The sequence below is a fragment of the Corythoichthys intestinalis genome, chromosome 4 (assembly GCF_030265065.1).
Source record: "Corythoichthys intestinalis isolate RoL2023-P3 chromosome 4, ASM3026506v1, whole genome shotgun sequence".
NCBI lineage: Eukaryota > Metazoa > Chordata > Actinopteri > Syngnathiformes > Syngnathidae > Corythoichthys > Corythoichthys intestinalis.
Window position 1 is genome coordinate 26,912,139 of NC_080398.1, and position 25,235 is coordinate 26,937,373.

At 38.0% G+C, this 25,235-nt stretch overlaps 2 protein-coding genes across 3 annotated transcripts in view; one reads left to right on the forward strand and one right to left on the reverse strand.

Moving 5' to 3' along the window:
- Positions 1-191: 191 nt before the first annotated feature.
- On the forward strand, positions 192-5,917 carry emg1 (EMG1 N1-specific pseudouridine methyltransferase). The gene is made up of 5 exons (XM_057834911.1): positions 192-359; positions 571-672; positions 785-926; positions 5,257-5,462; positions 5,534-5,917. The coding sequence occupies exons 1-5, from the start codon at positions 210-212 to the stop codon at positions 5,645-5,647; spliced, it is 714 nt and encodes a 237-aa protein (XP_057690894.1). The 5' UTR covers positions 192-209; the 3' UTR covers positions 5,648-5,917.
- Positions 5,918-6,710: 793 nt separating this feature from the next.
- kel (Kell metallo-endopeptidase (Kell blood group)) overlaps positions 6,711-25,235 on the reverse strand; it is a 34,372-nt gene continuing 15,847 nt past the window's right edge. Inside the window, exons 9-17 of one of the 2 annotated variants that reach the window (XM_057834910.1) lie at positions 23,267-23,528; positions 23,101-23,199; positions 22,961-23,032; positions 17,485-17,531; positions 17,328-17,417; positions 17,200-17,267; positions 16,988-17,142; positions 8,753-8,842; positions 6,711-8,684 (exon numbers count right to left, since the gene is read on the reverse strand). In XM_057834910.1, the coding sequence (XP_057690893.1) occupies positions 8,538-8,684; positions 8,753-8,842; positions 16,988-17,142; positions 17,200-17,267; positions 17,328-17,417; positions 17,485-17,531; positions 22,961-23,032; positions 23,101-23,199; positions 23,267-23,528 (1,030 nt within the window). In that variant the 3' untranslated portion in view covers positions 6,711-8,537. Of the gene's footprint in view, positions 8,685-8,752; positions 8,843-16,987; positions 17,143-17,199; positions 17,268-17,327; positions 17,418-17,484; positions 17,592-22,960; positions 23,033-23,100; positions 23,200-23,266; positions 23,529-25,235 lie in introns of both variants that reach the window. The other variant, XM_057834909.1, reaches the window with a different exon arrangement.

Genomic DNA, 25,235 nt, shown 5'->3' on the forward strand with positions numbered 1-25,235 from the left:
GTCATTCACGTAGCGCGCTAACGCTCTCCAATTTTAGTTTATAAAAACGCTTAATGTATATAATTAGTTATTAGTATTATAGCTAGCTTTTCCTGAACGAGTAAGCCAATTATTCGCAAAGGCATGATATTACGAAGAGACGATGAGACCCGTTCTGAACGGCTCCAAAAGTGACGTCACCATCATGCGACCGTTGGACACAAGGCAAAATGGCTGCCGCCAACGGGAAGAAGCGTGGTCTGGAACATTTGGACGAATATGAACCAAAACCTGCTAAACATCTCCGCAGCCTGCACGATCGGATGGTAGAGAGGCGACTGGTTGTGATTTTGGAGGGTGCCTCGCTCGAGACCGTTAAGGTAAAACTGTGGCCATGTCCTGAAGTTTGTTGTGATGACGTCATGACCCGCTTTAACTTTATTTTTTACGAACCAGCAACAATACTCTTGCTACGTTTTTACAAATCAAATTTATTTTAATTGTTCAATTCAGATCAAGTGATGTGGTAATTGTTTTCAATTTGTTTAATTGTATGAATAATTGTTAGAAAATGCGTTTCTGAAAATTCAGGTTGGGAAAACCTTTGAGCTGTTGAACTGCGACCAACACAAGAACATCATAATCAAAAGTGGAAGAGATCCAGGGCATATAAGGCCAGATATAACACATCAGGTAATCAGTAAACAACAACAAATAAAATTGAGTTCACTTTTTTTTTTTTTTTTAAATGCATTCTTGCAGAGCACCATTATGTGACAATATAAACATGAATTCCCTCCACTAGTGTCTCCTCATGTTGATGGACAGTCCCCTGAACAGAGCAGGTCTGCTGCAGGTTTACATCCATACAGAGAAGAACGCGTTGATAGAAATCAACCCGCAGACACGCATTCCAAGAACCTTTCCACGATTCTGTGGCCTTATAGGTAAACAAATTATGTAAACACTACTTGCATGTTGATATTTTTTCTAATACAGTGCTACACTACTGGTCAAAACCATTGGCACCCCTGCAATTCTGTCAGATAATGCTCAATTTCTCTCAGAAAATGATTGCAATTACAAATGCTTTGGTAGCAATATCTTTTTTTATTTTGCTTGCAATGAAAAAACACAAAAGAGAATGGAAAAAAATTAAATCATTATCATTTTACACAAAACTCTAAAAATGGTATTGGTACCCTTTGAAAAATTATGTGATGCTTCTGTAATTTGTGTAATTACAAGCACCTTATACTTACCTGTGGCACATAACAGGTGGTGGGAATAACTAAATCACACTTGCAAGTTGCAACCAGTTAAAATGGATTTAAGTTGACTCAACCTCTGTCCTGTGTCCTTGTGTGTACCACTTTGAGCATGGAGAAAAGAAAGAAGACCAAAGAAGTGTCTGAGAACTTGAGAAGCAAAATTGTTAGGAAGCATTGGCAATCTTAAGGCTACACGTTTATCTTCAATAGGGTTGGGCATTGTTTGAAATTTAGCGATTCTGACTCCACGTTTCGATTCCGGTTCCAAACGATTCTGATTCTTTCAAAAGGTAGGGTAAAAAAAAAAATGCATAGTTTATATTAAAGTCTTAACTTCTCAACATTTTTTTTAATTAACTGAACTTCTTACATGGCTAATTTTAACTTGTATATAAATATCAGTCTTTGAACTCGAGCAATTGTTTTCCGCTCGGCGGTCAGGGCATTGAAACAAGGAATTGAAATTTAAAAATTCGAACTATTCCAGGAGCATCGGAGTGTTAGAACCGGTTCAGATCTGTTTTCCGAAATTTCTAGGTTCGCGGTGAATCAGTAACAGGCACACTTTTGCTCAATAGACTATGTTTATTGATTAGAAAATGCAGAATAAATGAGATTTATTGATTACAATCCCACAAGAGCAAGCAAACATATATCAAAAACAAGCAAACAAATGACAAACTCAAATCTAGCACCATGTTACCAATCTCAGAATCCCCGGGCTACGTTACAGCACAACCAAGTGTCCCCTAGCAATGAAAATCGCTTACCGTGACAAACGAGTGGGAAGCCAACAACACTCCAGTAAAGCGGCAAAGGAAGTCCACCAGGGGTCACGTACGGATCGCCTGGCTTTGTCCCTTTGCCGCTTTACTGGAGTGTTGTTAGCTTCCCACTCGTTTGTCACGGTAAGCGATTTCCATTGCTAGGGGACACTTGGTTGTGCTGTAACGTAGCGCGGGGATTCTGAGATTGACAAACTCAAATCTAGCATCATGTTACCATTTGTATGCTTGTTTTTGATATCTGTTTGCTTGCTCTTGTGGGATTGTAATCAATAAATCTCATTTATTCTGCATTTTCTAATCAATAAACATCGTCTATTGAGCAAAAGTGTGCCTGTTACTGATTCACCGCGAACCTGGAAATTTCGGAAAACACCATCGATGCTCGATTCTTGATGCCAAACCCTAATCTTCCAAGACATGAATGTTCGTGTGACTTCCGTGCGCAGTGTCATCAATAAGTGTAAAGCCCATGGCACTGTGGCTAACCTCCCTAGATGTGGATGGAAAAGAAAAATTGAGTGATTTCAACGAAAGATTGTGCGGATGGTGGATAAAGAACTTCGACTAACATCCAAACAAGTTCAAGCTGTCCTGCAGTCCGAGGCTACGACAGTGTCAACCCTCACTATCTGTCTGAATGAAAAGGGACTCTATGGTAGGATACCCAAAAAGACACCACTTCTGACCCAGAGACATAAAAAAAAAAAAAAAAACAGGCTGGAGTTTGTCAAAACTTACCTGAGAAAGCCAAAAATGTTTTGGAAGAATATTCTCTGGTCAGATGAGACAAAAGTAGAGCTAAGGCATCAACACAGAGTTTGCAGGGGTAAAAAACGAGGCCTTCAAAGAAAAGACCACGGTCCCCATAGTCAAACATGGAGGAGGTGCCCTGATGTTTTGGGGTTGCTTAGCTACCTCTGGCACTGGACTACTTGACCGTGTGCATGGCATTATGAAGTCTGAAGACTACCAACAAATTTTGCAGCATAATGTAGGGCCCAGTGTGAGGAAAGCTGGGTCTCTCTCAGAAGTCACGGGTCTTCCAGCAGGACAATGACCCAAAACGCACTTCAAAAAGCACTAAAAAAATTATTTGAGAGAAAGCACTGGAGACTTTTAAGGTGGCCAGCAATGAGTCCAGACCTGAATCCCATAGAACACCTGTGGAGAGATCTGAAAATGGCAGTTTGGAGAAGGCACCCTTCAAATGTCAGAGACCTGAAGCAGTTAGACAAAGAAGAATGGTCTAAAATTCCAGTAGAACATTGTAAGAAACTCATTGATGGATACTGGAAGTGGTTTTTCACAGTTATTTGGTCTAAAGGTTGTGCTACCAAGTACTTTTGTCCAGCCCATTTTTGGAGTTTTGTGTAAAATGACAATGATTCAATTTTTTTTCCATTCGCTTTTGTTTTTTCATTGCAAGCAAAATAAATGAAGATATTACTACCAAAGTATTTGTAATTGCAATAATTTTCAGGGAGAAATTGAGAATTATCTGACAAAATTGAAGGGGTGCCAATACTTTTGGCCAGCTGTGTATACAGTGCCTTGCAAAAGTATTCGGCCCCCTTGAATCTTGCAACCTTTCGACACATTTCAGGCTTCAGACATAAAGATATGAAATTTAATTTTTTTTGTCAAGAATCAACAACAAGTGGGACACAATCGTGAAGTGGAACAACATTTATTGGATAATTTAAACTTTTTTAACAAATAAAAAACTGAAAAGTGGGGCGTGCAATATTATTCGGCCCCTTTACTTTCAGTGCAGCAAACTCACTCCAGAAGTTCAGTGAGGATCTCTGAATGATCCAATGTTGTCCTAAATGACCGATGATGATAAATAGAATCCACCTGTGTGTAATCAAGTCTCCGTATAAATGCACCTGCTCTGTGATAGTCTCAGGGTTCTGTTTAAAGTGCAGAGAGCATTATGAAAACCAAGGAACACACCAGGCAGGTCCGAGATACTGTTGTGGAGAAGTTTAAAGCCGGATTTGGATACAAAAAGATTTCCCAAGCTTTAAACATCTCAAGCAGCACTGTGCAAGCCATCATATTGAAATGGAAAGAGCATCAGACCACTGCAAATCTACCAAGACCTGGCCGTCCTTCCAAACTTTCTTCTCAAACAAGGAGAAAACTGATCAGAGATGCAGCCAAGAGGCCCATGATCACTCTGGATGAACTGCAGAGATCTACAGCTGAGGTGGGAGAGTCTGTCCATAGGACAACAATCAGTCGTACACTGCACAAATCTGGCCTTTATGGAAGAGTGGCAAGAAGAAAGCCATTTCTCAAAGATATCCATAAAAAGTCTCGTTTAAAGTTTGCCACAAGTCACCTGGGAGACACACCAAACATGTGGAAGAAGGTGCTCTGGTCAGATGAAACCAAAATTGAACTTTTTGGCCACAATGCAAAACTATATGTTTGGCGTAAAAGCAACACAGCTCATCACCCTGAACACACCATCCCCACTGTCAAACATGGTGGTGGCAGCATCATGGTTTGGGCCTGCTTTTCTTCAGCAGGGACAGGGAAGATGGTTAAAATTGACGGGAAGATGGATGCAGCCAAATACAGGAACATTCTGGAAGAAAACCTGTTGGTATCTGCACAAGACCTGAGACTGGGACGGAGATTTATCTTCCAACAGGACAATGATCCAAAACATAAAGCCAAATCTACAATGGAATGGTTCAAAAATAAACGTATCCAGGTGTTAGAATGGCCAAGTCAAAGTCCAGACCTGAATCCGATCGAGAATCTGTGGAAAGAGCTGAAGACTGCTGTTCACAAACACTCTCCATCCAACTTCACTGAGCTCGAGCTGTTTTGCAAGGAAGAATGGGCAAGAATGTCAGTCTCTCGATGTGCAAAACTGATAGAAACATACCCCAAGCGACTTGCAGCTGTAATTGGAGCAAAAGGTGGCGCTACAAAGTATTAACGCAAGGGGGCCGAATAATATTGCACGCCCCACTTTTCAGTTTTTTATTTGTTAAAAAAGTTTAAATTATCCAATAAATTTTGTTCCACTTCACGATTGTGTCCCACTTGTTGTTGATTCTTGACAAAAAATTCAAATTTTATATCTTTATGTTTGAAGCCTGAAATGTGGCGAAAGGTTGCAAGGTTCAAGGGGGCCGAATACTTTTGCAAGGCACTGTATTAATGTAATTGTGTGCTTGTGTTGCACTGACTAATTTCAGTTCAGTTGCTGCACAAGCTGAGTGTGCGAGCATCCGACGGTCCTCAAAAGCTCCTAAGAATGATAAAAAATCCCGTTTCGGACCACCTGCCCCCTGGCTGTCCGCGGATCGCCACCTCCTTCTCCGCCGGAGAGGCCGTCTGTCCCCGCACGGTGGTGCCCGAGGGCCCGGCCGCTGTGGTGATTGGAGCGTTTGCGCACGGAGCAGTGAGTAACGTTGGCTTTTTCGCATCCCCAGTCAGGTGTGTTTTATTCATTAGTTTTTCATCTTTTGACAGGTCAACGTTGACTACACAGAGAAAACCGTGTCCATCAGTAATTATCCCCTGTCCGCCGCACTCACCTGTGCCAAGATGTGCTCGGCTTTTGAGGAAGTTTGGGGGGTGTTGTGATGTTCATCGGCCCGCTGTTGACCGGGCAAAACCCAATCCTATAAACTGTGACATTACATGGATCCTATTTTGTATGATGTTATTAAACAAACATTTTACTGCAGTTATGTATAAAGTATATATACAGCAGCAGTGTCAAACTCGTCACAGGCCATTTTGTATATAGTAATGATTTCTTTTGGAGAGTCAGCCATCGGAGTCACAATGGAGGCAATGAGACGAGTGTCACTGATTTATCAACAAATAATCTATTAAACTGGCGTTTTCCCATTTTTGTTGCATGAGTATCAACTGATTCTATAAAGTATGTGACATCAGTTTTTGGTTTTCTTGCACTATTTTCTTATATTTGTGTTATTTTATACAAATTTGTCATATATTTTTCACCCAATTCCAGTTCAACTTTTCTGTCCTTTGCATAGTTCTATACATTTTTCTGAATCATTGTCAACATTACTTTGTCATAGCTGGCCGGCTTTCACATATTGGAGTACTTTGGCAGCAATGCAGTAATCATATCACATTGTCCCTATTGTTGGGTCTCCTGTGTCTGCAGTTGTCAAAAAGATCTTACAGAAATAAAACTAAGGTCAGATTGAGATTTAGCACCTCGAAATTCCTCAAGCGTTTGAACCAATGCAAAACATTTTTTGTTAGTGAATTATTCAATAGTGAACTTTGTTCTGTATTCACCTTTGCATTCTAGAAAGATATAGAAAAAGTTTACAATGAAATGAATCGCTAACTATTTTGAGTAGTTTGTTGGCCTCATAATTGTTCAAAGTCTCTTTTTTTAAAGTGTCTTGATAGCAAATATTTTCCTTATGTTTAATATTTTAGCAAAAAACAAAGTCGACGTTCATGATTTACTTTCACGGGCCACGCAAATTGATGTGGCGGGTTGGCTCTGGCCCCAGAGCAGTGAGTCTGACAATTGATATAAACAGGGTGTCCCAAAAATTTTATATACTGTAAACGCAAATATCTCGGGAACCACTGAAGTTAGATGAATTAAATTGAACAGGAACGGTTTTGAACATCTTATTTATTCAGAGTTGGGTAGTGTAGCCCAAATATTTACTCAAGAGTTGCATTACTTGTAATTAATTTTTCTCAAGTAAAAGTCATCCAAAAATGTACTCAAGCACAAGTAAAAAAGTTCGTTGAAAAGACTACTCACGTAATGAGGAACATTGTGAGTAACCTTAAAATGTTTGATTCTTTTTTTTAAATGATGGTATTTTTTTTCTCAGCACAACCTTATCGATACGAACTGTTATTATTATACTGTATTATAACCTATTACATGACCATATTAGGCCAAAATAAGAACACAAAAATCATCTAATTAAGACTAGAAAAACGATATGAAACATCACCCGTCTAAAGAGCATAAGTACCCTCTAGTGGAGAAAAAACATTGTTAATTCTGATAGGCATAATGGAGTTATGTGGTTACTGTTTCTACGTCTCATTGGTGTACCTGGGACGGCCACTGTCGGCATCTCGGGCAATAATAAAATCAATATGTAGTGTAAAGCCGAAAAATGTAACGACTGTAGTGTAGCCCAAAGTAGTGGAGTAAGAGTGTTTCTTGACAAATATACTGTAGCAAAAATAAAAAGTATTGCGTAGTAAAATTACTCTAAGGAGTACATTTTTCTCAAAAAGTTACTTAAGTAAATGTGAGTAAATGTAACGTGTTACTACCAACGTCTTTATTTATTCAAAGGTGAAAGAAAATTTAGTTTTCTGTGATCGATTTCACGTGTTCTAAATGTGTGTCACCTGTGACATGGCAAGCTCTTCTGTTTTTAAATTTTTGCTACTAGGTCAGCATTTTTTAGCTGTTTGGTGAATTATTGTATAAATGCTGTCTTTGGGGACTGCGTTTCAAGGGTATACCATGATGCAAAATAACTTTTATGGGGGGCATTTCTCAACGTAAAAAAACATGATATATTAAAAAGGAGGACTATAAAATACTACTTCTTGTCTACAAAACACTTAATGGCCTTGGACCAAAATACATGCTTGATTTGTTAAGATTCCTATGAAACATCTAGACCCCTAAGGTCGTCTCCTGTATGTTCCAAGAACAAGAACCAAGCAGGGTGAGGCAGCGTTTAGTTATTATGCTCCTCACCACTGGAACAAGTTACCTGAAGGTCTGAAGTATGTTCAAACTGTTAGCTCCTTTAAATCAGGGCTAAAAACGCTTTTATTAAGCACTGCGTATCCATAACTGTCTATATATTTCAATCTATTTGCTTTCTATTCCTCTTGTGCTTATCTCCATTGCTGATTTGAATTATTAGCAGTAGTAGTAGTAATAGTATTAATTTTATTTTATTTTTTATTTAAATTTTTTTTTATATTCTATTTGTGATTAAATGTGATTTTTATGTATAATTTTATTTCCTATTTTGAGTCTTTGTTTTTACGTTCTATTTATTGTAATGTGATTTTTATGATCTTCATGTGATGTAAAGCACTTTGAAATGCCTTGTGTTGAATTTTGCTATATAAACATATTTGCTTCGCCTTGCCTTGCCTAAATATAAACGTTTTGATATGCCTTTTTAAATTCTGTGATTTTTTTTTTTTCCCTAACAAGAATGGCCAAAACTATTACCCTGCGAAATGTCAATTTTTTGGAGATATCTTGTGTACTCACTGTGCTAAAAATAACAATCAGTTTTTCAGTTGTATACTTAATGCTGAATTCACCCAGCATTTAAATTAAGAGTTCATTTATCATTGGACCTCAACAGTTTATTTTACAACAGAACAAAACTGCAACTAATAAAGCACACAAACTAGACTTATGTACAAAAAGTATCTTACATATGTCACATATATGAATTTAACATTTTGCCTTTAAACACATTCAGCATCCATTCCATGAGTACCGCCGAGTTGTTTTGAGGCATTGCAGGTTTGTGGGACAAAGACGTGATTTGGCGCAAACGACTGTCATGATGAACGACGGCTCCATAGGCATCAAGTGGTGATATTGGTCAGCGTCACAGTTGGCCTGTAGGGAGAGAACTCAGAAGTAAATAAGGGAAATCTCATGAATCGCTATGAAGATCTAAGAAGTACCTGAGAGAAGGCGATGAAAAACAGATGGGTATGTGAGAATTCTGAGATGGACGTGTCTGCTGGTTGCTTCTTCAGACTCTTTTCATACGCCTTTAAGACAAAACAAAACTGTTCTTTTATTCCAGGATGGAGAACATTCACATCCCACCCTTTAAGTAAAAAAAAAAAAAAAATCCACATGCAGTTTCTGAGTCACTTTATTTGTCCTGAGACCAAATTAAAAAAAAATACTCAGATAATAATGCTTTAAAATACAGTGGGGAGAACAAGTATTTGATACACAGTCAATGGGAAAACCCATTGGCAGTGTATCAAATACTTGTTCTCCCCACTGTATTTTTAATTATACTAAATAAGTCTAGTGTAGCCCGAAATTACCAATACTCTCTTTTACTCCCCTCCAATAACAAAAAGTAAGTCGCTAAATAATAAATATATATATATAACAGTTTAAAAGTCATTTTAAGGGTAATATTATCATTTTTTGGGGGGGAACATTAGTTTTTGTAAACATAATATTTCAAATATGGAATTATTAGTTGTGCAACATATCCCACAATATGCATGCAACCCTTTCACCATAACGTTTTTACCATAGTTGAAGAAAGCAATGAATAACATATCTAAACTGATATAAAAGTAGTCCCCGGTTTACGAATGAGTTCCTACGCTGGCGACGTAAACTGAATTTCCGCGTAACTCAGAATGAACCCTCAAAATAACTGTCCAAAAAGTCCAAAAGTATTGTATTTGTTTAATGACGGAGGCTACACTGCCCTCTGGTGGCAGCGTTGGGTCTGGCTGGACTGTCACCTTGTAGGACTGGGAAGCAGACTCAGATGTCTGACATGGATAAGGGATAGCTAACAGGGGCGTTACCGGGGGGGGGGGGCACCCATGGACACGCTCTGCCCACCCAAAGAAAACTGGATGTAGTACTAACGGCAGTCTGGGCACCGCATATGGTATCCCATTCATATAGTACTGATGTGTTCTAAGTTTTAACCTTCGCGTTGTTACCTCCTCTTTCACCTTAAAAAAAAAAAAAAGTTGGTTTTGTTCCTAGGGGGCGCTACACACATTTACGAATAAATATATATATATATATATATATATATATATATATATATATATATATATATATATATATATATATATATATATTTCTTTTTTTTTTACATTTTATCAAAGTTTTCACCAGTGTTCACCTGGCTGTTGAGTTTAGTGAGTTTTGAAGCATTTTGAGGGGGTCAAAGTAGTGCTCAAAGCGTCGGCGGGACAAAGAATGACTGCTAGGGGGCGCTACATAGTGTATTTGGAATTTGTCTTTACACAGTATCAAACATTGCACCTGTCTTGACCCGCCTGCCGATTATGGTGCATTTTGAAGCATTCTAAGGGGGTCAAATTGAGCTCAAAGGGGCTGCGGAACAAAGAATAACTATAATGATAATAATAAAACCAAGGAACCACAATAGGTTACCTAAATAAAACATTGTCACCTGCATGTCCATACTGTACAGTTATGGATGTGTTCTAAGTCAAATAAAATCAAATCAACTTTTATTTGCTTAGACTAGACATGTGCCGGTTACCAGTTTCAAGGTTTACCGTGGTATTAAAACGGCACGGTTTCAAAACCACTAAAATTTTCTGTCACACCAAAGTACGGTATTAGCTATTTTTCATGTCCCAAAAATGCAGCGAGAAATGGAGCAGGAGCACTCACCGCTTCCCCTCGGGTTGTTGCTATGTCCGTCAGTGACGCTACTCTGTGCTGTAGACTAGAGTTGAAACAATGACTAAAGGTGGTGAGCTTTTTCCTCTGTCAAAAAAAACCAAAATTGCTTGTATGGGAGTATTTTCGCTACCGAAAAGAAGCAAACGGCCACGGATTAGAGGAGGAAGGCAAGGCTTGCTTGCGGAGGGTGGCTGCAAAGTGGGGCGGCACCTCAAACTTGATTTCGCATTCACGTGACCATCATCCGTCACTTTATACAAAATTGAAGGTAAGTAAATGCTGTCATTTACGTTTCCTGTAATTTACGTTTCCCACCAGCAACGAGATTTTTCTCCAGCATGTTTAGTGATAGTTAAACAAATACTTTGACATCACGTAACTACCCTAATTTTCGCACTATAAGGCGCACCTGACTATAAGCCGCAGCCCACCAAATTTGGCACAAAAATGGCATTTGTTCATAGATAAGCCGCACTGGACTATAAGCCGCAGCTGTCCTCACTGTATCATGGGATATTTACACCAAAAGATATCAACCGGTACAACCTTATTTGACAGCGGCATCAAACTGTCTGTCATGAGACCAAATGACCATCATTAAACTTTGAAGCAGTTACTGCAAAGCTTTATTGCTTCAAGAAGCTTCATTTGGCCATCACTGCTCCCTTGGGGGAGACAGTCAACCTCTGCTGCATCCTGCTATTGACTGTTGTCATCCAACATGCCTCTTAGCATGCATTGCAGTTCTACAGATGTAAATAACAATCAAAAATCATGTTCTGTGCTAAATATTTCTTCAGTTACTGTTCCAATTGTTTCATCAATTGCTAGTTATGGTATTTACTGACACTTTATTTGACAGTGGTGCCATAATTATGACATGTCTCTGTCCTGAGCATTAATGAATGCTTATAACAGATGTCATTAAGTGTTATCCGGCAAATGAGCTCACTTTTGAATGGATGCAAAAGATCCAAGATGGACAAAAATTGAGTTAGTGACATTATTTGCCAAATGACACTTAATGACATAAGCATTCAGTAATGTCCATGATAGTGTCATTTCATAATTTTGATGATCTTATGACAGTCTTATGACACCGCTGTCAAATAAAGTGTTACCTAAAAAAAATCAACAAATAAGCCGCACTGGACTATAAGCCACAGGTATCAAAATGACGGAAAAAAGTAGCGGCTTATAGTCCGAAAATTACGGTAGCTTGTTAACGCGGCAGATAATGTGGCTAGTTAGCATGTCAAGACGGCTAACCGGGTTCCTCTCTACCATTGGCCAACTTTCCTAAAGTCTTCAGCGCTAGGGTACTTGCCAGCAGTCCCGGATTGTGCGGGACAACCCGGAATATAGGAAGTTCCGATTGGTATCGCCGCTGCCGACGGAACCAATCGGAACTTCCTATATTGTGGGCTGTCCCGGACAATACAAGACTGTTGGCAACCTTAATTCTTTCGCCATTGTAAACATCTGATCAAAATAACATAATACAGCTTGTGGTGTTTTTTTCTCTCTGGTGACTTTCTGTGTTGAGAGTGTGTGTATAATGTGTAAATATGATACGAGTCATACTCTTGCTTTCCATTAATATTCAACTAATTATCAATAGTAGTAGTGGACACATCCTCTCACCTCACCGCTCCAAACCTAACCCAGAAAAAGTGAACATGCTCACATTCCTGCATCATAACTTGGACTGAGTGAGAAATATGGAGAAAATGAGTAAGTCTCTAAAATGTTGAAGTGCCTGCAAAATATATGTATGTATCTCTTAAAATTTTATTTAGAAGTGTTTACTTTTTTATGGAAAATAATAATTTTTGTTCTTGTTCTAAGTAATATTGAAGTACTTGAGCTGTGGGTGCAGGCTTAAAGTCCTATTTATGTTAATTTTATTTAAAATATTTGTTATTTATTTTTTGTTATTTTATTTATTTATTTTAACGTTATAGTCGTGTTGATGGTCTAATTTACAAATATATTCAGAAAAATAAAATAATTCCGTTCAATGGAAAAAAGTTTTTTTTTTTTTTTTTTTTTTTACATCTCAAAATAACACATTTTAGAGCTATAATTGCAATACCGTGATACCGCGGTATTTTTGCTGACGGTTATCGTACCGTCAAAATCTCATACCGGCACATGCCGAGTTTGGACCAAATCACAACAACAGTTATCTCAAGTAGAAAACAATGTTTTAAGGTGCAGTAGCCCTACGCTGGATTTCGACCTACTTGAGCATTGTAGCTTTATTTTATTTAATTATTTATTTTATTTTATTTATTTTTTGCCCCCCAGGTAAGACTAATGCCCACCCACAGCTGGCATCCTGGAAACACAACTGATAGCTAATCTCTGATTTGGCCCACATAAGGCTGTAAATTGTTTCAGCGAAAATATGTTTGTGCATGCATTTGTAATAAAGTTGAAAGCTACAGTTTGTGGAGTTATGTGTGAGCGATTTGCTATGAGAATTGTAAATACATTAGCATTCATAGCATAGGTAGCGGATTTTTGTTTGGCAAATTAGGCCAAACTAAATTTATACATTGATCAGACTAGATGGATGTTTGAACACCAATTGTTTTCAAGTTTTCAAGTGTTTCATTAATAAAATGCGTGTTGTTTTGGACAATGGTATACATATGTTTGTTACAGCTTTACACTTGTTACAGCTTTACACTTACAAATGGTCAAAAGTGAAGTAAAAAGCTTCAAAAAGCACAATTGCTTCGCTTGCTGTCTGTAAAGCTTAACTTCACGTTTAGTGAGGACAGAACACGTCATATTAATAAAGCATAGTCCAAAATAAGATACTGTAAGGTACAATAACGAACTGTTTGTGCAACAAAAAAAACGACTGAAGAAGAAATGGCAGACGAGAATCCAGCGTCGTAAAGCTGAAATCGTGTAAGTTGAGTATGTCGTAACCCTGGGACTACCTGTATAAATGGAACTTGGGGTGTGTTTGTCGGGGTGTGTGTGTGTTCGTTCCCTTTGGACACCGAAACGGCTTGACCAATTTTCTTGAAAATTTACACATTTGTACCGTAAGCGTCTGTGAGTGTTCTTAGGTAGATTTTGTATCAAAGTACCCCCGATACCCCAGTCAAAAATTGCATCCCCTGGGCAGAGCCATACGGAGGTAGATTTGTGTCTTCATTATTTGATTTTTTAAAATGTGTGTGAATGCAAAAATAAATTTGACACTCAAAAAATGCATTTGAAAGCTATTTTTCCTTGATTTTTTTTTTTTTTGGATTGAAGTCAATTTTTTTTATAAAAGCAACTTTTTTGATTGAAGTAATGTTTTGCGTTTGGGCCACATTTTGGCTAGGACATTTGTGTCTTTATAATTAAATATAAAAATAAGTTGCTTCAAACAAAAAATATATATTTTCAAATGAAAAATCCCCTCAATCAAAAAAAGAAAAATTTCAATCATAGAAAAAAAGTTTTTGAATGCGAAAAAATATTTGAGACTCAAATATTCGCATTTGAACACTTAATTTTTAATTTAAAACGTTTTCTTTGATTTTAGCAATCCTTTTTGTGTTTGGACTTTTTGTGTTTGTGTCTAAATCATTCAATTCCCCCAAAAGTTGATTCATTCAAAAAAAATATTTTCAAACGAAGAAAAAAATCATTTGAAAAATAAAATTGCCCTCCCCAAACTTTTTTATTTTTTATTTTTTTAAAATAATATGCACAGCAAATGACCCTCTAAGATGCTAGTCACATGATTTGTTCGAAAAATAATTTTGACCCATTATAAAAATATATATTTTTGTTCATTGCATTCATTTTTGTTGTTTGCTTTTTGCTTTACAACATATATATATATATATATATATATATATATATATATATATATATATATATATATATATATATATATATATATATATATATATATATGAAAGTCAATTACATGCAATGACACTTCTCTAGCCCCCCTGGCCTCCCCTTAAACTCCGCTTATGCGTGTGACACAGTTTGGAACACATGCTAATTCACTTTTACAGTACACAGCCTGTCGGTCGCATCGACGCTACTGAGTGCTATCTGTTAGGTTTCTGCCTTGGAAACTATATGTAAGTATTTTACATCTACTGTTCTATACAGCCTGTTAATATGCAGTATGTGTGTGTTCATGGGGAAAAGCTATATCAACAAAATTTGTGAATAAGTCATGCCGCATGGAAGCTAACATATACTTATAGCTTGTAGCTCAAGTGAAGTGTGGTGTCTACATGGTATTTGTATACCAGCATGTATTATGCAGTTGTGTTGAATGCATGCATGTTTCGTTGTTACAGTTTTACAAACTTATATGAATTACTTCATATAAAAACATGCCTTGTGTTTTTTTTTTTTTTTGAGGACATACAATGTTAGCTGGCTGTGGGAGTGCACAAGGAAACACACTGATTTGGGCAGTACATTTTTAAATTTTTTAAGCGCTAAAAAGTAACAAAATAATCCGGAAATACAACGGCTTTGCCAAAAGAAACAAAAATATCTATGTTTTATCCTCCGCAAAACTCGTGGAAAAAGAAGAGGAAGTACTGTAAACAGTGCAGCACTGTAACATGTTTGGAACGTTTGTTCTAATACATTTTTTTTTTTTTAATTAAAAAATTCGGAATTGGATCAGGACTCGGTATCGACAGATTCTCAAAATCAGGTGACTCGGATTCGGGTGCAAAAATATGCGATCGGGACATCCCTAGTTAGTAACGAGGCAAAATTGATATGCTCGGGTGTCCCATTTTCCGGCAAAACTTCAAGTTTCGGCTGCGTAGGTAACGCCGGAATTCATTTACCGGAATTCACTCCTACCACGATAAGTGCTGAGCATTGTGTAAACCCATTAGATTTCAAACAATGACACTCATTTTTAAAAACATCAACCATTTTTCAGGTGAGCAAAATTAAACAACTTGCGGCCCAAGGTGGTAGCTGTGGAACCACTGAATTGGCGGCCAAAAATCATGGGGAGTCCCTGATTTCGAGGTTTCTTATTCGTCGATTTAACAAACCTTGGCCACAACAACCCAGTACAGGCCCAGCAACACCGGGCTATACTGCTTATATATGGCGGAAAACACTCACGTGACTTGAAGCTCCGCTCTGAGAGCCCCAATTTAGCCAACTTTCAAATTTGTCAGATATGCATGTGTGATACATCATTGAAAGCTTAAAATCTCAATTTTCTGGGGGAAGAAAAATTTTGAGCTGGAGGGCTTTTTTTTTATATATATATTTTTTAAACAGCAAAACCCTATCTGGAGGTGAGAGCACATGAGAACAGAATTACAGACGCCATGACTTTAATGAGATATTATCGCGTACCTACTTTGTTTCGATCCAAAAACTCCATGTAGCATGTATCACTGAATGTCAAGACACAGCTGTGAATGGCCACAGCTGGATTTTTGGGGGATTTCATGGGTGAAACATGGTAATATAACAAGGGTCGCGATGCAGAAATCGCAGACATCAAGGAGTGGTCGAGATTTTCTTTTTCATATATTTACCCTTTTAAACGTTTTTTTTCAACTTTTTCGTTTGGATCAATTATTTATCATCTAACATTTCAGAGAAAATGCGACAGTAACAAAAAAAATACAATTAAGCGATAGTTATGAGGTAGATATTCGTGACTTTTTTTTACAGACGCCAGTTTTTTCATTGTGACATAATTTGTTTAAAAGTTTAAAATATTTGAGTGAATAATGTTTTAGTTGTTTTTTTTTAAAAACGAAATATGAGACATCAATGAATGATTCCAAACTAAAAACGACGCACATTTTGAATAATAAATATAATTAATTACCTTTGTTTTATGGCTGGGTTGAAACAAAAGCGGCTGCGCGACGTCTGTATACGGGGGTTTTCAGGGTAAAACGGACAAATTAAAAATAGTTCGGGGGCTTAATGTGGCATGAATCTGCTATGGCAGCATATAGACATATTGTTCTATCAAACACAACAGTTGTTTTAGCTTAAAATACATCAGTTTCTTTTTGAGAGGAGTGCAATAGCAGAAACTGCTTTTTCAGTCTTGTCTGAGTTTTCCGCCATATGCTAAATTTGAAAAATTTGTTTCCTCGCTTCTGATTTTCATATTTTTGTAAAATACTTAGCCTTTATGAAATGTCTCACTCTAAAAAGTAAGTTAAGTTACTTAATCTATTGGTCAGCAATAACAGATAGCTAACGAGCTAGCTAGAATCACAACCATATTACAGTGATCATACAATACATAAAAAACCCAGGTATTAAATAATTACTATTGATCTGTGAGCTGAGCTAATCAAGCCTTTGATAGTTTGTTACCTCTTATTGATGATGTAGTCAAAACCTGAAGAAGTGACAGCTTATTTTTCAAACATTTTCAAGCCAATTATGAAATGACCTTGTTATTATCATACATCTGTGCAGTAAACAAACAATGACAAAAGTGCAGATTATCTGACCTTCAATGCTATCTGCAGTGCTAAATACTGCACCGAGACTTCCTGCTGCTGAGCCGCAGAGAGCGAGACCTCGCCGATGTCCTTGTCGGTCACGGTGCGGTAGTGCGACCACACGCACTGGCCAATGGCGCGCACCATCTCACTCTGTGAGTAAACTACAAAACAGTGCAACTGTAAATCATTGACGCAGTGAGCAGCTAAAGTTTTCTTACTGTCAGGTAGAAGCTGGTGAAGGAGATCTTTAGCCAAAAGGAAACCCAACACGCCATAATTCATAGCTCTGTTGAATAAAGTAAATGTTAGTTTTGAACAGGCATATACATCTATGGTAATTTCCTACCTTGGGTATGTGGGATGGAAAAAAGGCGGGATAAAAATACCCGCAGGAATGACCAACTCATTTCCCAGAAGAGATGGCGAGACAGCTAGACTTAAAAGAAAAGAATAACCCCAGTTTTTGTCAAAAATTATACATGCTACATTCCTGATAAACTTACATATCGGCGTTATCGTTGTCTTCACGCAAGAGTCGACTCAGTCGCTTCTGCAAAAAGGACAATAGCTCGATGTAGTTGGAGAAGAAGCTGTGGTTGCTGATAGACACCTGAAATATAATATACTAAGGTGAGTGGTGTTCATTTTTAACTCTGTGGCAAAGGCATCTTAATACATGGTGGCAGGGGCGGAACTTGGGGGGATGCTGTTGGTTCAACAGCACCTGGTTCAGGCCTTTGGGGCAGTGTTTTTCAACATTTTTTGAGCCTCAACACTTTTTTCATTTAAAAAATACCAAGACACACCACTAGCAGAAAATGTAACAACGAATTTCTGTCGACTATATCAACAATATAAAGCCATGTATTGAATAGGAATCAAACACAAAACCCATTTTAGAATTATGCTTTCATTCACTCAGTGCGACACCTGGGTTTCTCTATTGGAGTAGGTATCACTGCTTCCCTGTTGAATGTTGATTACGCTACGGTGGGGTAAATATGTATTTAGTCAACCCTAATTGTGCAAGTTCTCCCACTTGAAAATATTCAAGGGGCCTGTAGTTGTCAACATGGTTAAACCTCAACCATGAGAGACAGAATGTGGGGGAAAAAAACCCAGAAAATCACATTGTTTGATTTTTAAATTATTTATTTGCAAATCATGGTGGAAAATAAGTATTTGGTCAATACCAAAAGTTCATCTCAATACTTTGTTATGTACCCTTTGATGGCAATAATGGAGGCAAAACGTTTTCTGTAACTCTTCACAAGCTTTTCACACACTGTTGCTGGTATTTTGGCCCATTCCTCCATGCAGATCTCCTATAGAGCAGTGATGTTTTGGGGCTATCGTTGGGCAACACGGACTTTCAACTCCCTCCGCAGATTTTCTATGGGGTTGAGATCTGGAGACTGGCTAGGCCACTCCAGGACCTTGAAATGCTTCTTACGAAGCCACTCCTTTGTTGCCCTGGCTGTGTGTTTGGGATCATTGTCATGCTGAAAGACCGAGCCACGTCTCATCTTCAATGCCCTTGCTGATGGAAGGAGATTTTCACTCAAAATCTTTCGATACATGGCCCCATGTATTCTTTCCTTTACACAGATCAGTCTTCCTGATCCCTTTGCAGAAAAACAGCCCCAAAGCATGATGTTTCCACCCCCATGCTTCACAGTGGGTATGGTGCAATTCAGTATTCGTTTTCCTCCAAACAAGAGAACCTGTCTTTCTACCAAAAAGTTCGATTTGGTTTCATCTGACCGTAACACATTCTCCCAGTCCTCTTCTGGATCATCCAAATGCTCTCTAGTGAACCGCAGACGGGCCTGGACATGTACTTTCTTCAGCAGGGGGACACGTCTGGCACTGCAGGATTTGAATCCCTGGCGGTGCATTGTGTTACTGATAGTAGCCTTTGTTACTGTGGTCCCAGCTCTCTGTAGGTCATTCACTAGGTCCCCCCCGTGTGGTTCTGGGATTTTTGCTCCCTGCTCTTGTTTTCACTTTGACGCTACGGGGTGAGGAGGGAGTTGAAAGTCCGTGTTGCCCAACGACAGCCCCAAAACATCACTGCTTTAGAGGAGATTTGCATGGAGGAATGGGCCAAAATACCAGCAACAGTGTGTGAAAAGCTTGTGAAGAGTTACAGAAAACATTTGGCCTCTGTTATTGCCAACAAAGGGTACATAAAAAAGTATTGAGATGAACTTTTGGTATAGACCAAATACTTATTTTCCACCATGATTTGCAAATAAATTCTTTAAAAATCAAACAATGTGATTTTCTGTTTTTTTTTTTCCACATTCTGTTTCTCATAGTTGAGGTTTACCCATGTTGACAATTACAGGGCTCTCTAATATTTTCAAGTGGGAGAACTTGCACAATTACTGGTTGACTAAATACTTATTTGCCCCACTGTATGTTCAGTTCTTTACATTCTAGTGTAAATCCCAATAAAAGAGAGAGCTTTTGCTTTAATGCGTTACTTTAGAGACTGTCCGAGAGGAAATCTTTGCTTCCTTTTGACTGCCATTCAATGAATTTTGTCCAGTTCTGAGTTAGCATCCTTTACCATCTCTGTCACTGTTACAGTTTCGCTAGCTATCCCAAACACCACGCTTACCTTTTACGCATCACTCAACAAAGTAATAACCATAATTTTCGGACTATAAACTGCTATTTTTCCCCCTCATTTGGAATCTTGCGGCTTATAGTCCAGTGAACCTATATTTGTTGATTTATTTGGGTTCTGATGATGAGGTACGTTACACTTTATGTAACGTAACTTTATGCCATAAGACTGTCATAATTATGACATGACACTATCATTGTCATTAATGAATGCTTCTGACAGATGTCATTAAGTGTCATCTCGCAAATTGTGTCACTAACTCCATTTATGTCCAGCTCGCATCTTTTACATCCATGCAAAGGTGAAATCATTTGCCGGATGAGACAAAAGGACATCTGTCATAATCATTCATGAATGATCACGCATAGTCTTCAGAATATATTGACGTGACACTTCCTCCATACCCTGCGCCAAGCCTTCGGGTAGGGGGCCGGCCCACTCCACACCAGCCCGGCACCCTGGCAGGAAGAGCAACTCTCAAACACACTCTGTGTTCTAACGCCAGATTTAGGTTGAAACAGGACGAAACTTAAGCCTACAAGCAGGCACGAATGTCTCAAGAGTGATTTGGTCGAGGATTCAAGGTCATTATTACATTTTTCACACCATGCATGAATTTTGAAACGTGAATACAATGGGAAAAATTAGCTGCTACGGCCGCCATATTGGATTTCTTACTAGCGTTATACTTGAAAATATTTACGTAAAATGAATGATAACTGCCCATTTGTTTTGTTTTTTTCTTTTAACCAAGAATCTTGTAGGAAAGCACAGTGTGTGTGTGTGTGTGTGTGCTATATTATGAAGTCTATGGCTCATGGCGGTGTCATGTTATAATTATGATTGTCTTATGACAGTCTTATGGCGCCACTGTCAACTGTGTAACCAAAATACCATATCTAATAATTAATGAAACAACTGAAAAAGTAACTGAAGAAATGATTAGCACAGAACATGATTTTTGATTGTTATTTATGCCTGTATGCTAGGAGGCATGTTGGACAAAAACAGTGTTGACAGCAGGTGGCAGTAGAGGTTGACTGTCTCCTCCAAGGGAGCAGCGATGGCCAAATGAAGCTTCTTGAAGCAATGAAGCTTTGCAGCCAATTGGTTCAAAGTTCATGGTGGTCCATTTGGTCTTATGACAGTCTTATGATGCTACCGTCAAACAAAGTGTTTCCGGTTAATATCTTTTGGTGTAAATATTCCATAATACAGTGAGGACATCTGCGGCTTATAGTCCAGTGCGGTTTAATGCATCTATGAACAAATGCCGTTTTTGTGTCAAATTTGGGCTTATAGTCAGGTGCGCCTTATATTCCGAAAATTACGGACACTACTCAAGAGGTTTGCGGGCGGACACGGGGGCGTGGGGCGAAGGTAGGGGCTAAAACAAATGTTGGACGATGCACGGAGCTATAATATAGTGTTTAAGTGTTAAAATCTGTCAGCAGCAAAAACACCACCTCCCTTCCACCAGATTAACTCTCAGGGCCATGGTCATATTCATTGTGCCTGGGCCCAGATCTGATTTGTTCCGCCACTGCAGGGTAGGTCTGGGCAATATAGAAAAAAATACCGTCTTTCATAACACGGGCTATTTTATATCTTATGAATGACATGCCATCATATAGCATATTTTTGAATTGATATTAAACAGAGCAATCACAAATGTGAAATGCATTTGTAATTGCCGCTACATAAGGATATTATATTTTATATTATATTATAATGAGGGCTGTCAAAATTAATCACATTAAAATTAGGGCTGTCAAACGATTAAAAATTTTAATCGAGTTAATTACAGCTTAAAATTAATTAATCGTAATTAAGCGCAAATAATCGCAATTCAAACCATCTATAAAATATGCCATATTTTTCTGTAAATTATATATATATTCTGTAAAATAAATTGTTGGAATGGAAAGATAAGACACAAGATGGATATATACATTCAACATACGGTACATAAGTACTGTATTTGTTTATTATAACAATAAATCAACAAGATGGCAGTAACATTATTAACATTCTGTTAAAGCGATCCATGGATAGAAAAACATGTAGTTCTTAAAAGATAAATGTTAGTACAAGTTATACAAATTTTATATTAAAACTCCTCTTAATGTTTTCGTTTTAATAAAATTTGTAAAATTTTCAATCAAAAAATAAACTAGTAGCCCGCCATTGTTGATGTCAATAATTACTTACACAATGCTCATGGGTGCTGAAGTCTATAAAATCAGTCGCACCCAAGCGCCAGCAGAGGGCCGCAAAACTCCATAAAACATAATTAACATGTGGGCATTTCACTCTACTGACATTTACCGCCCGTTAAAGCAATAATGTTGACAGCCCTAGTTAAAATATTTGACGCAATTAACGCACATGCCCCGCTCAGATTAAAATGACAGCAGTGTAATGTCCGCTTGTTACTTGTTACCTGTTATTTGTTGTTTGGCGCCCTCTGCTGGCGCTTGGGTCCAAATGATTTTATGGGTTTGGGGAGTGAGCATGGTGTAATGACATCAACAATGGCGAGCTACTAGTTTAAGAGGGGTTTTAATATAAAATTTCTATAACTTGTACTAACATTTATCTTTTAAGAACTACAAGTTTTTCTATCCATGGATCGCTTTAAGAGAATGTTAAAAATGTTAATGGCATCTTGTTGATTTATTGTTATAATAAACAAATACAGTACTTATGTACCGTATGTTGAATGTATATATCCGTCTTGTCTTATCTTTTCATTCCAACAATAATTTACAGAAAAATATGGCATATTTTATAGATGGTTTGAATTGCGAATAATTACGATTAATTTTTAAGCTGTAATTAACTTGATTAAAAATTTTAATCATTTGACAGCCCTAGTTAAGACTTTAAAAAAAATGTACATATTAAAAACTCAATCTTTTTCACCCGATTCTCCGAAAACGATATGATTGGGCCAGATTTCCGATCACATGACCAAATCCCATCCCTTGCATTCACAGATTAATGTACTAATTTTCATGAACTGTTTGTATTATTCATATACTGTAACTATAGTTATGTTATGTTCTCATTCAGTTCAAATGGATTGGACATCTATCATCATCATTGACAGCTAATGAGTTATATTCTTAATTTTGACTGGGATGCATCCCAAGATTCGAACTTACAATGAGGTTTGTTGCATTCCTTTTTAAGAAACCAAATATGGTTCCTTACCATGTAAAGTTGAAAATAAATGTAGATTGGGACACAAAATAGGAAATCTCAATAAATCAATGCAAGAACTAGGTTTACTTATTCTAGGCCAGTAAAGAATGAGCAGCCTATTTCGGGAATGGCTTTACCTCCGAATAAAGCAGGTCAAGCTCAGCCTGGTTTTCTTTTGTAGTCACAATTCTTGGAGTTACAGACTCAACCTGAAGGCAGAAAAATCATCCGTTATACCCACTGTCAAGTTCAAAGGCAAACACTTGTCCTAAATCACCTTATTCATAACAATCTGGAGAGCCTTCTGGTCACTCCACTTGAGCTCACGCAGATGTGACTTGAAGGAAGACAGTATATTTTCAATAAGCTCCTCCGCCTGTCCGGCAACAAAGACATTCAGTAGAAATATGCGTGCTCGTAACGTCTGCGCGATGTCTTCTCACCTCCCCGGTGGCGACATTTTCTCTCAACAGAGGTGCTAGAACATCGCCGAAGCCTAGCTCGGTTTCCATCACGCATCGTTTCCAGCGAGGCGCCACTGTAAAGAGTTCAGTCGGCGCATCAGTCTTCGTTTGAAGATCACGCTGCCTCAACCTCGTGTGGCCAAAGGCCACCGACAAAGTGTTTGCCATGTTTGAGAATCTGGAGTCCAGGGCGGGCAGTAAGGTGTGCAGCAGGTTGAGCACCATGAAAGTGTGGAGCTCACTGTTAAAAAGAATGGACAGGTGAAGGACAGGAAGCGTGTGAGGCAGAGGTGATTGTTCTAAAACTGCAAGGGAAGCTCAGCTTCCCCCAAAATGTAAAAAATAAGTGATCCAATGTATAATGTGTGTACGTCATTGACTAAATATGCACTACGACATGCTCAACTTTTGTTGAGAATTAGCTTCTTATCACTGGATACGATGCGGCTTGCTTTTCATTCATTTGCACAGCTTCACAGTCTTTTAAACAGTGTGGATGCTGTGTGTCTCCAGAGTTGAGTGCAATGTTCCATTACAACGAAACGAGACGAGTCATTGGCTAAGGGCTGGGTTTATTCCGCCCATCGCACGCTGTGCATCTCTGGGGATCCATAGGCAGCAGTGCTGTTTTCGTCAACGATGACGATAACAAAAATATTTCGTCAAAGAACACTTTTTCATGACGATGACGAAACAATGACGAGCTAAACATGTTTTGGGAGACTAAAACATAACAAAACGCTTAGACTTCATAATGTATTGACATCACACATTCCTCATACACTGCGTCACGCCTTCCCAAAGGGGGCCGTCCCACACTCCGCTTCATTTTTTAGCAGTCGGTCACATGCAGCGATCTAACGCCGGATATAGGTTGAAAAAGTACGAAAGCTATACTGCATACAAACAGGAAGGATTGTCTCAGGACTTATTTGTTCGAGGATTCAAGGTAATTAGTATATTTTTCGTACAATGCATGCATTTTGAAACGTTGTGAAAAAAATCAATGGGAGGAATTAGCACCTACAGCATTGGAATTATACTTTTTTTAACCAAGAATCTAGACTGTTTTACGTCCATATCTACAGTATAAAGAATTCGGGAATTCAAGCATTTATTCACAAGAATTTAACAGAAAAAGCTCTCTGTTTACATATGGTGGCCACTAATTTGCTTACCGACTAGCATCATAGTTCGCAATATTTATATAAAACAAATACTAACTGCATGGTTTTTTTTGCTTTTACGCAAAATCGAAACTGTTTTACATCCATATCTATCAAGAATTCAGGGATTTAAGCATTTATTCACAAGATTTTATCAGAAAAAGCTCCTTGTTTACATATGGTGGCCGCTAATTTGCTTATCGACTAGCATCATAGTTGGCAATATTTACGTAAAATTAATGCTAACTGCACTTTTTTTTTTTTTTTTTTTTGCTTTTAACCAATAATTGAGAGTTTTACATCCATATATATAAAGAATACAGGGATTTAAGTATTTATTCACGAGAATTTTCAACGGAAAAAGTTCTTTGTCTGTGGTATGGCGTCCTTACTGACAAGCAGCATAGTTTGGAATATTTACGTAAAATAAATGCTAATTGCACGTTTTTTTTTTGGCTTTTAACTAAGACTCGAGACTGGTTTCAGTCCATACCTAGGAATTTATTCACAAGAATTTTCAACGGAAAAAGCTCTTTGTCTGTGGTATGGCGTCCTTACTGACTAGCAGCGTAGTTTGCAATATTTACGTAAAATAAATGCTAATTGCACGGGTTTTTTTGGCTTTTAACTAAGAATCGAGACTGTTTTCAGTCTATACCTAGGAATTTATTCACAAGAATTTTCAACGGAAAAAGCTCTTTGTCTCTGTTTCAACTTGGTCGGCTTTGACGGAGATAGGGCCCCCTATGAATCGGCTCTGTGTCGCGTCAATACATTATGAA

Coding starts and splice junctions, on each gene's coding strand:
- emg1 (XM_057834911.1), top strand. CDS start 210: ATGGCTGCCGCCAACGGGAAGAAGCGTGGTCTGGAACATTTGGACGAA. Junction 673..784: donor GGCCAGATATAACACATCAG/GTAATCAGTAAA, acceptor TCCCTCCACTAG/TGTCTCCTCATGTTGATGGA. Junction 927..5,256: donor ACGATTCTGTGGCCTTATAG/GTAAACAAATTA, acceptor GACTAATTTCAG/TTCAGTTGCTGCACAAGCTG.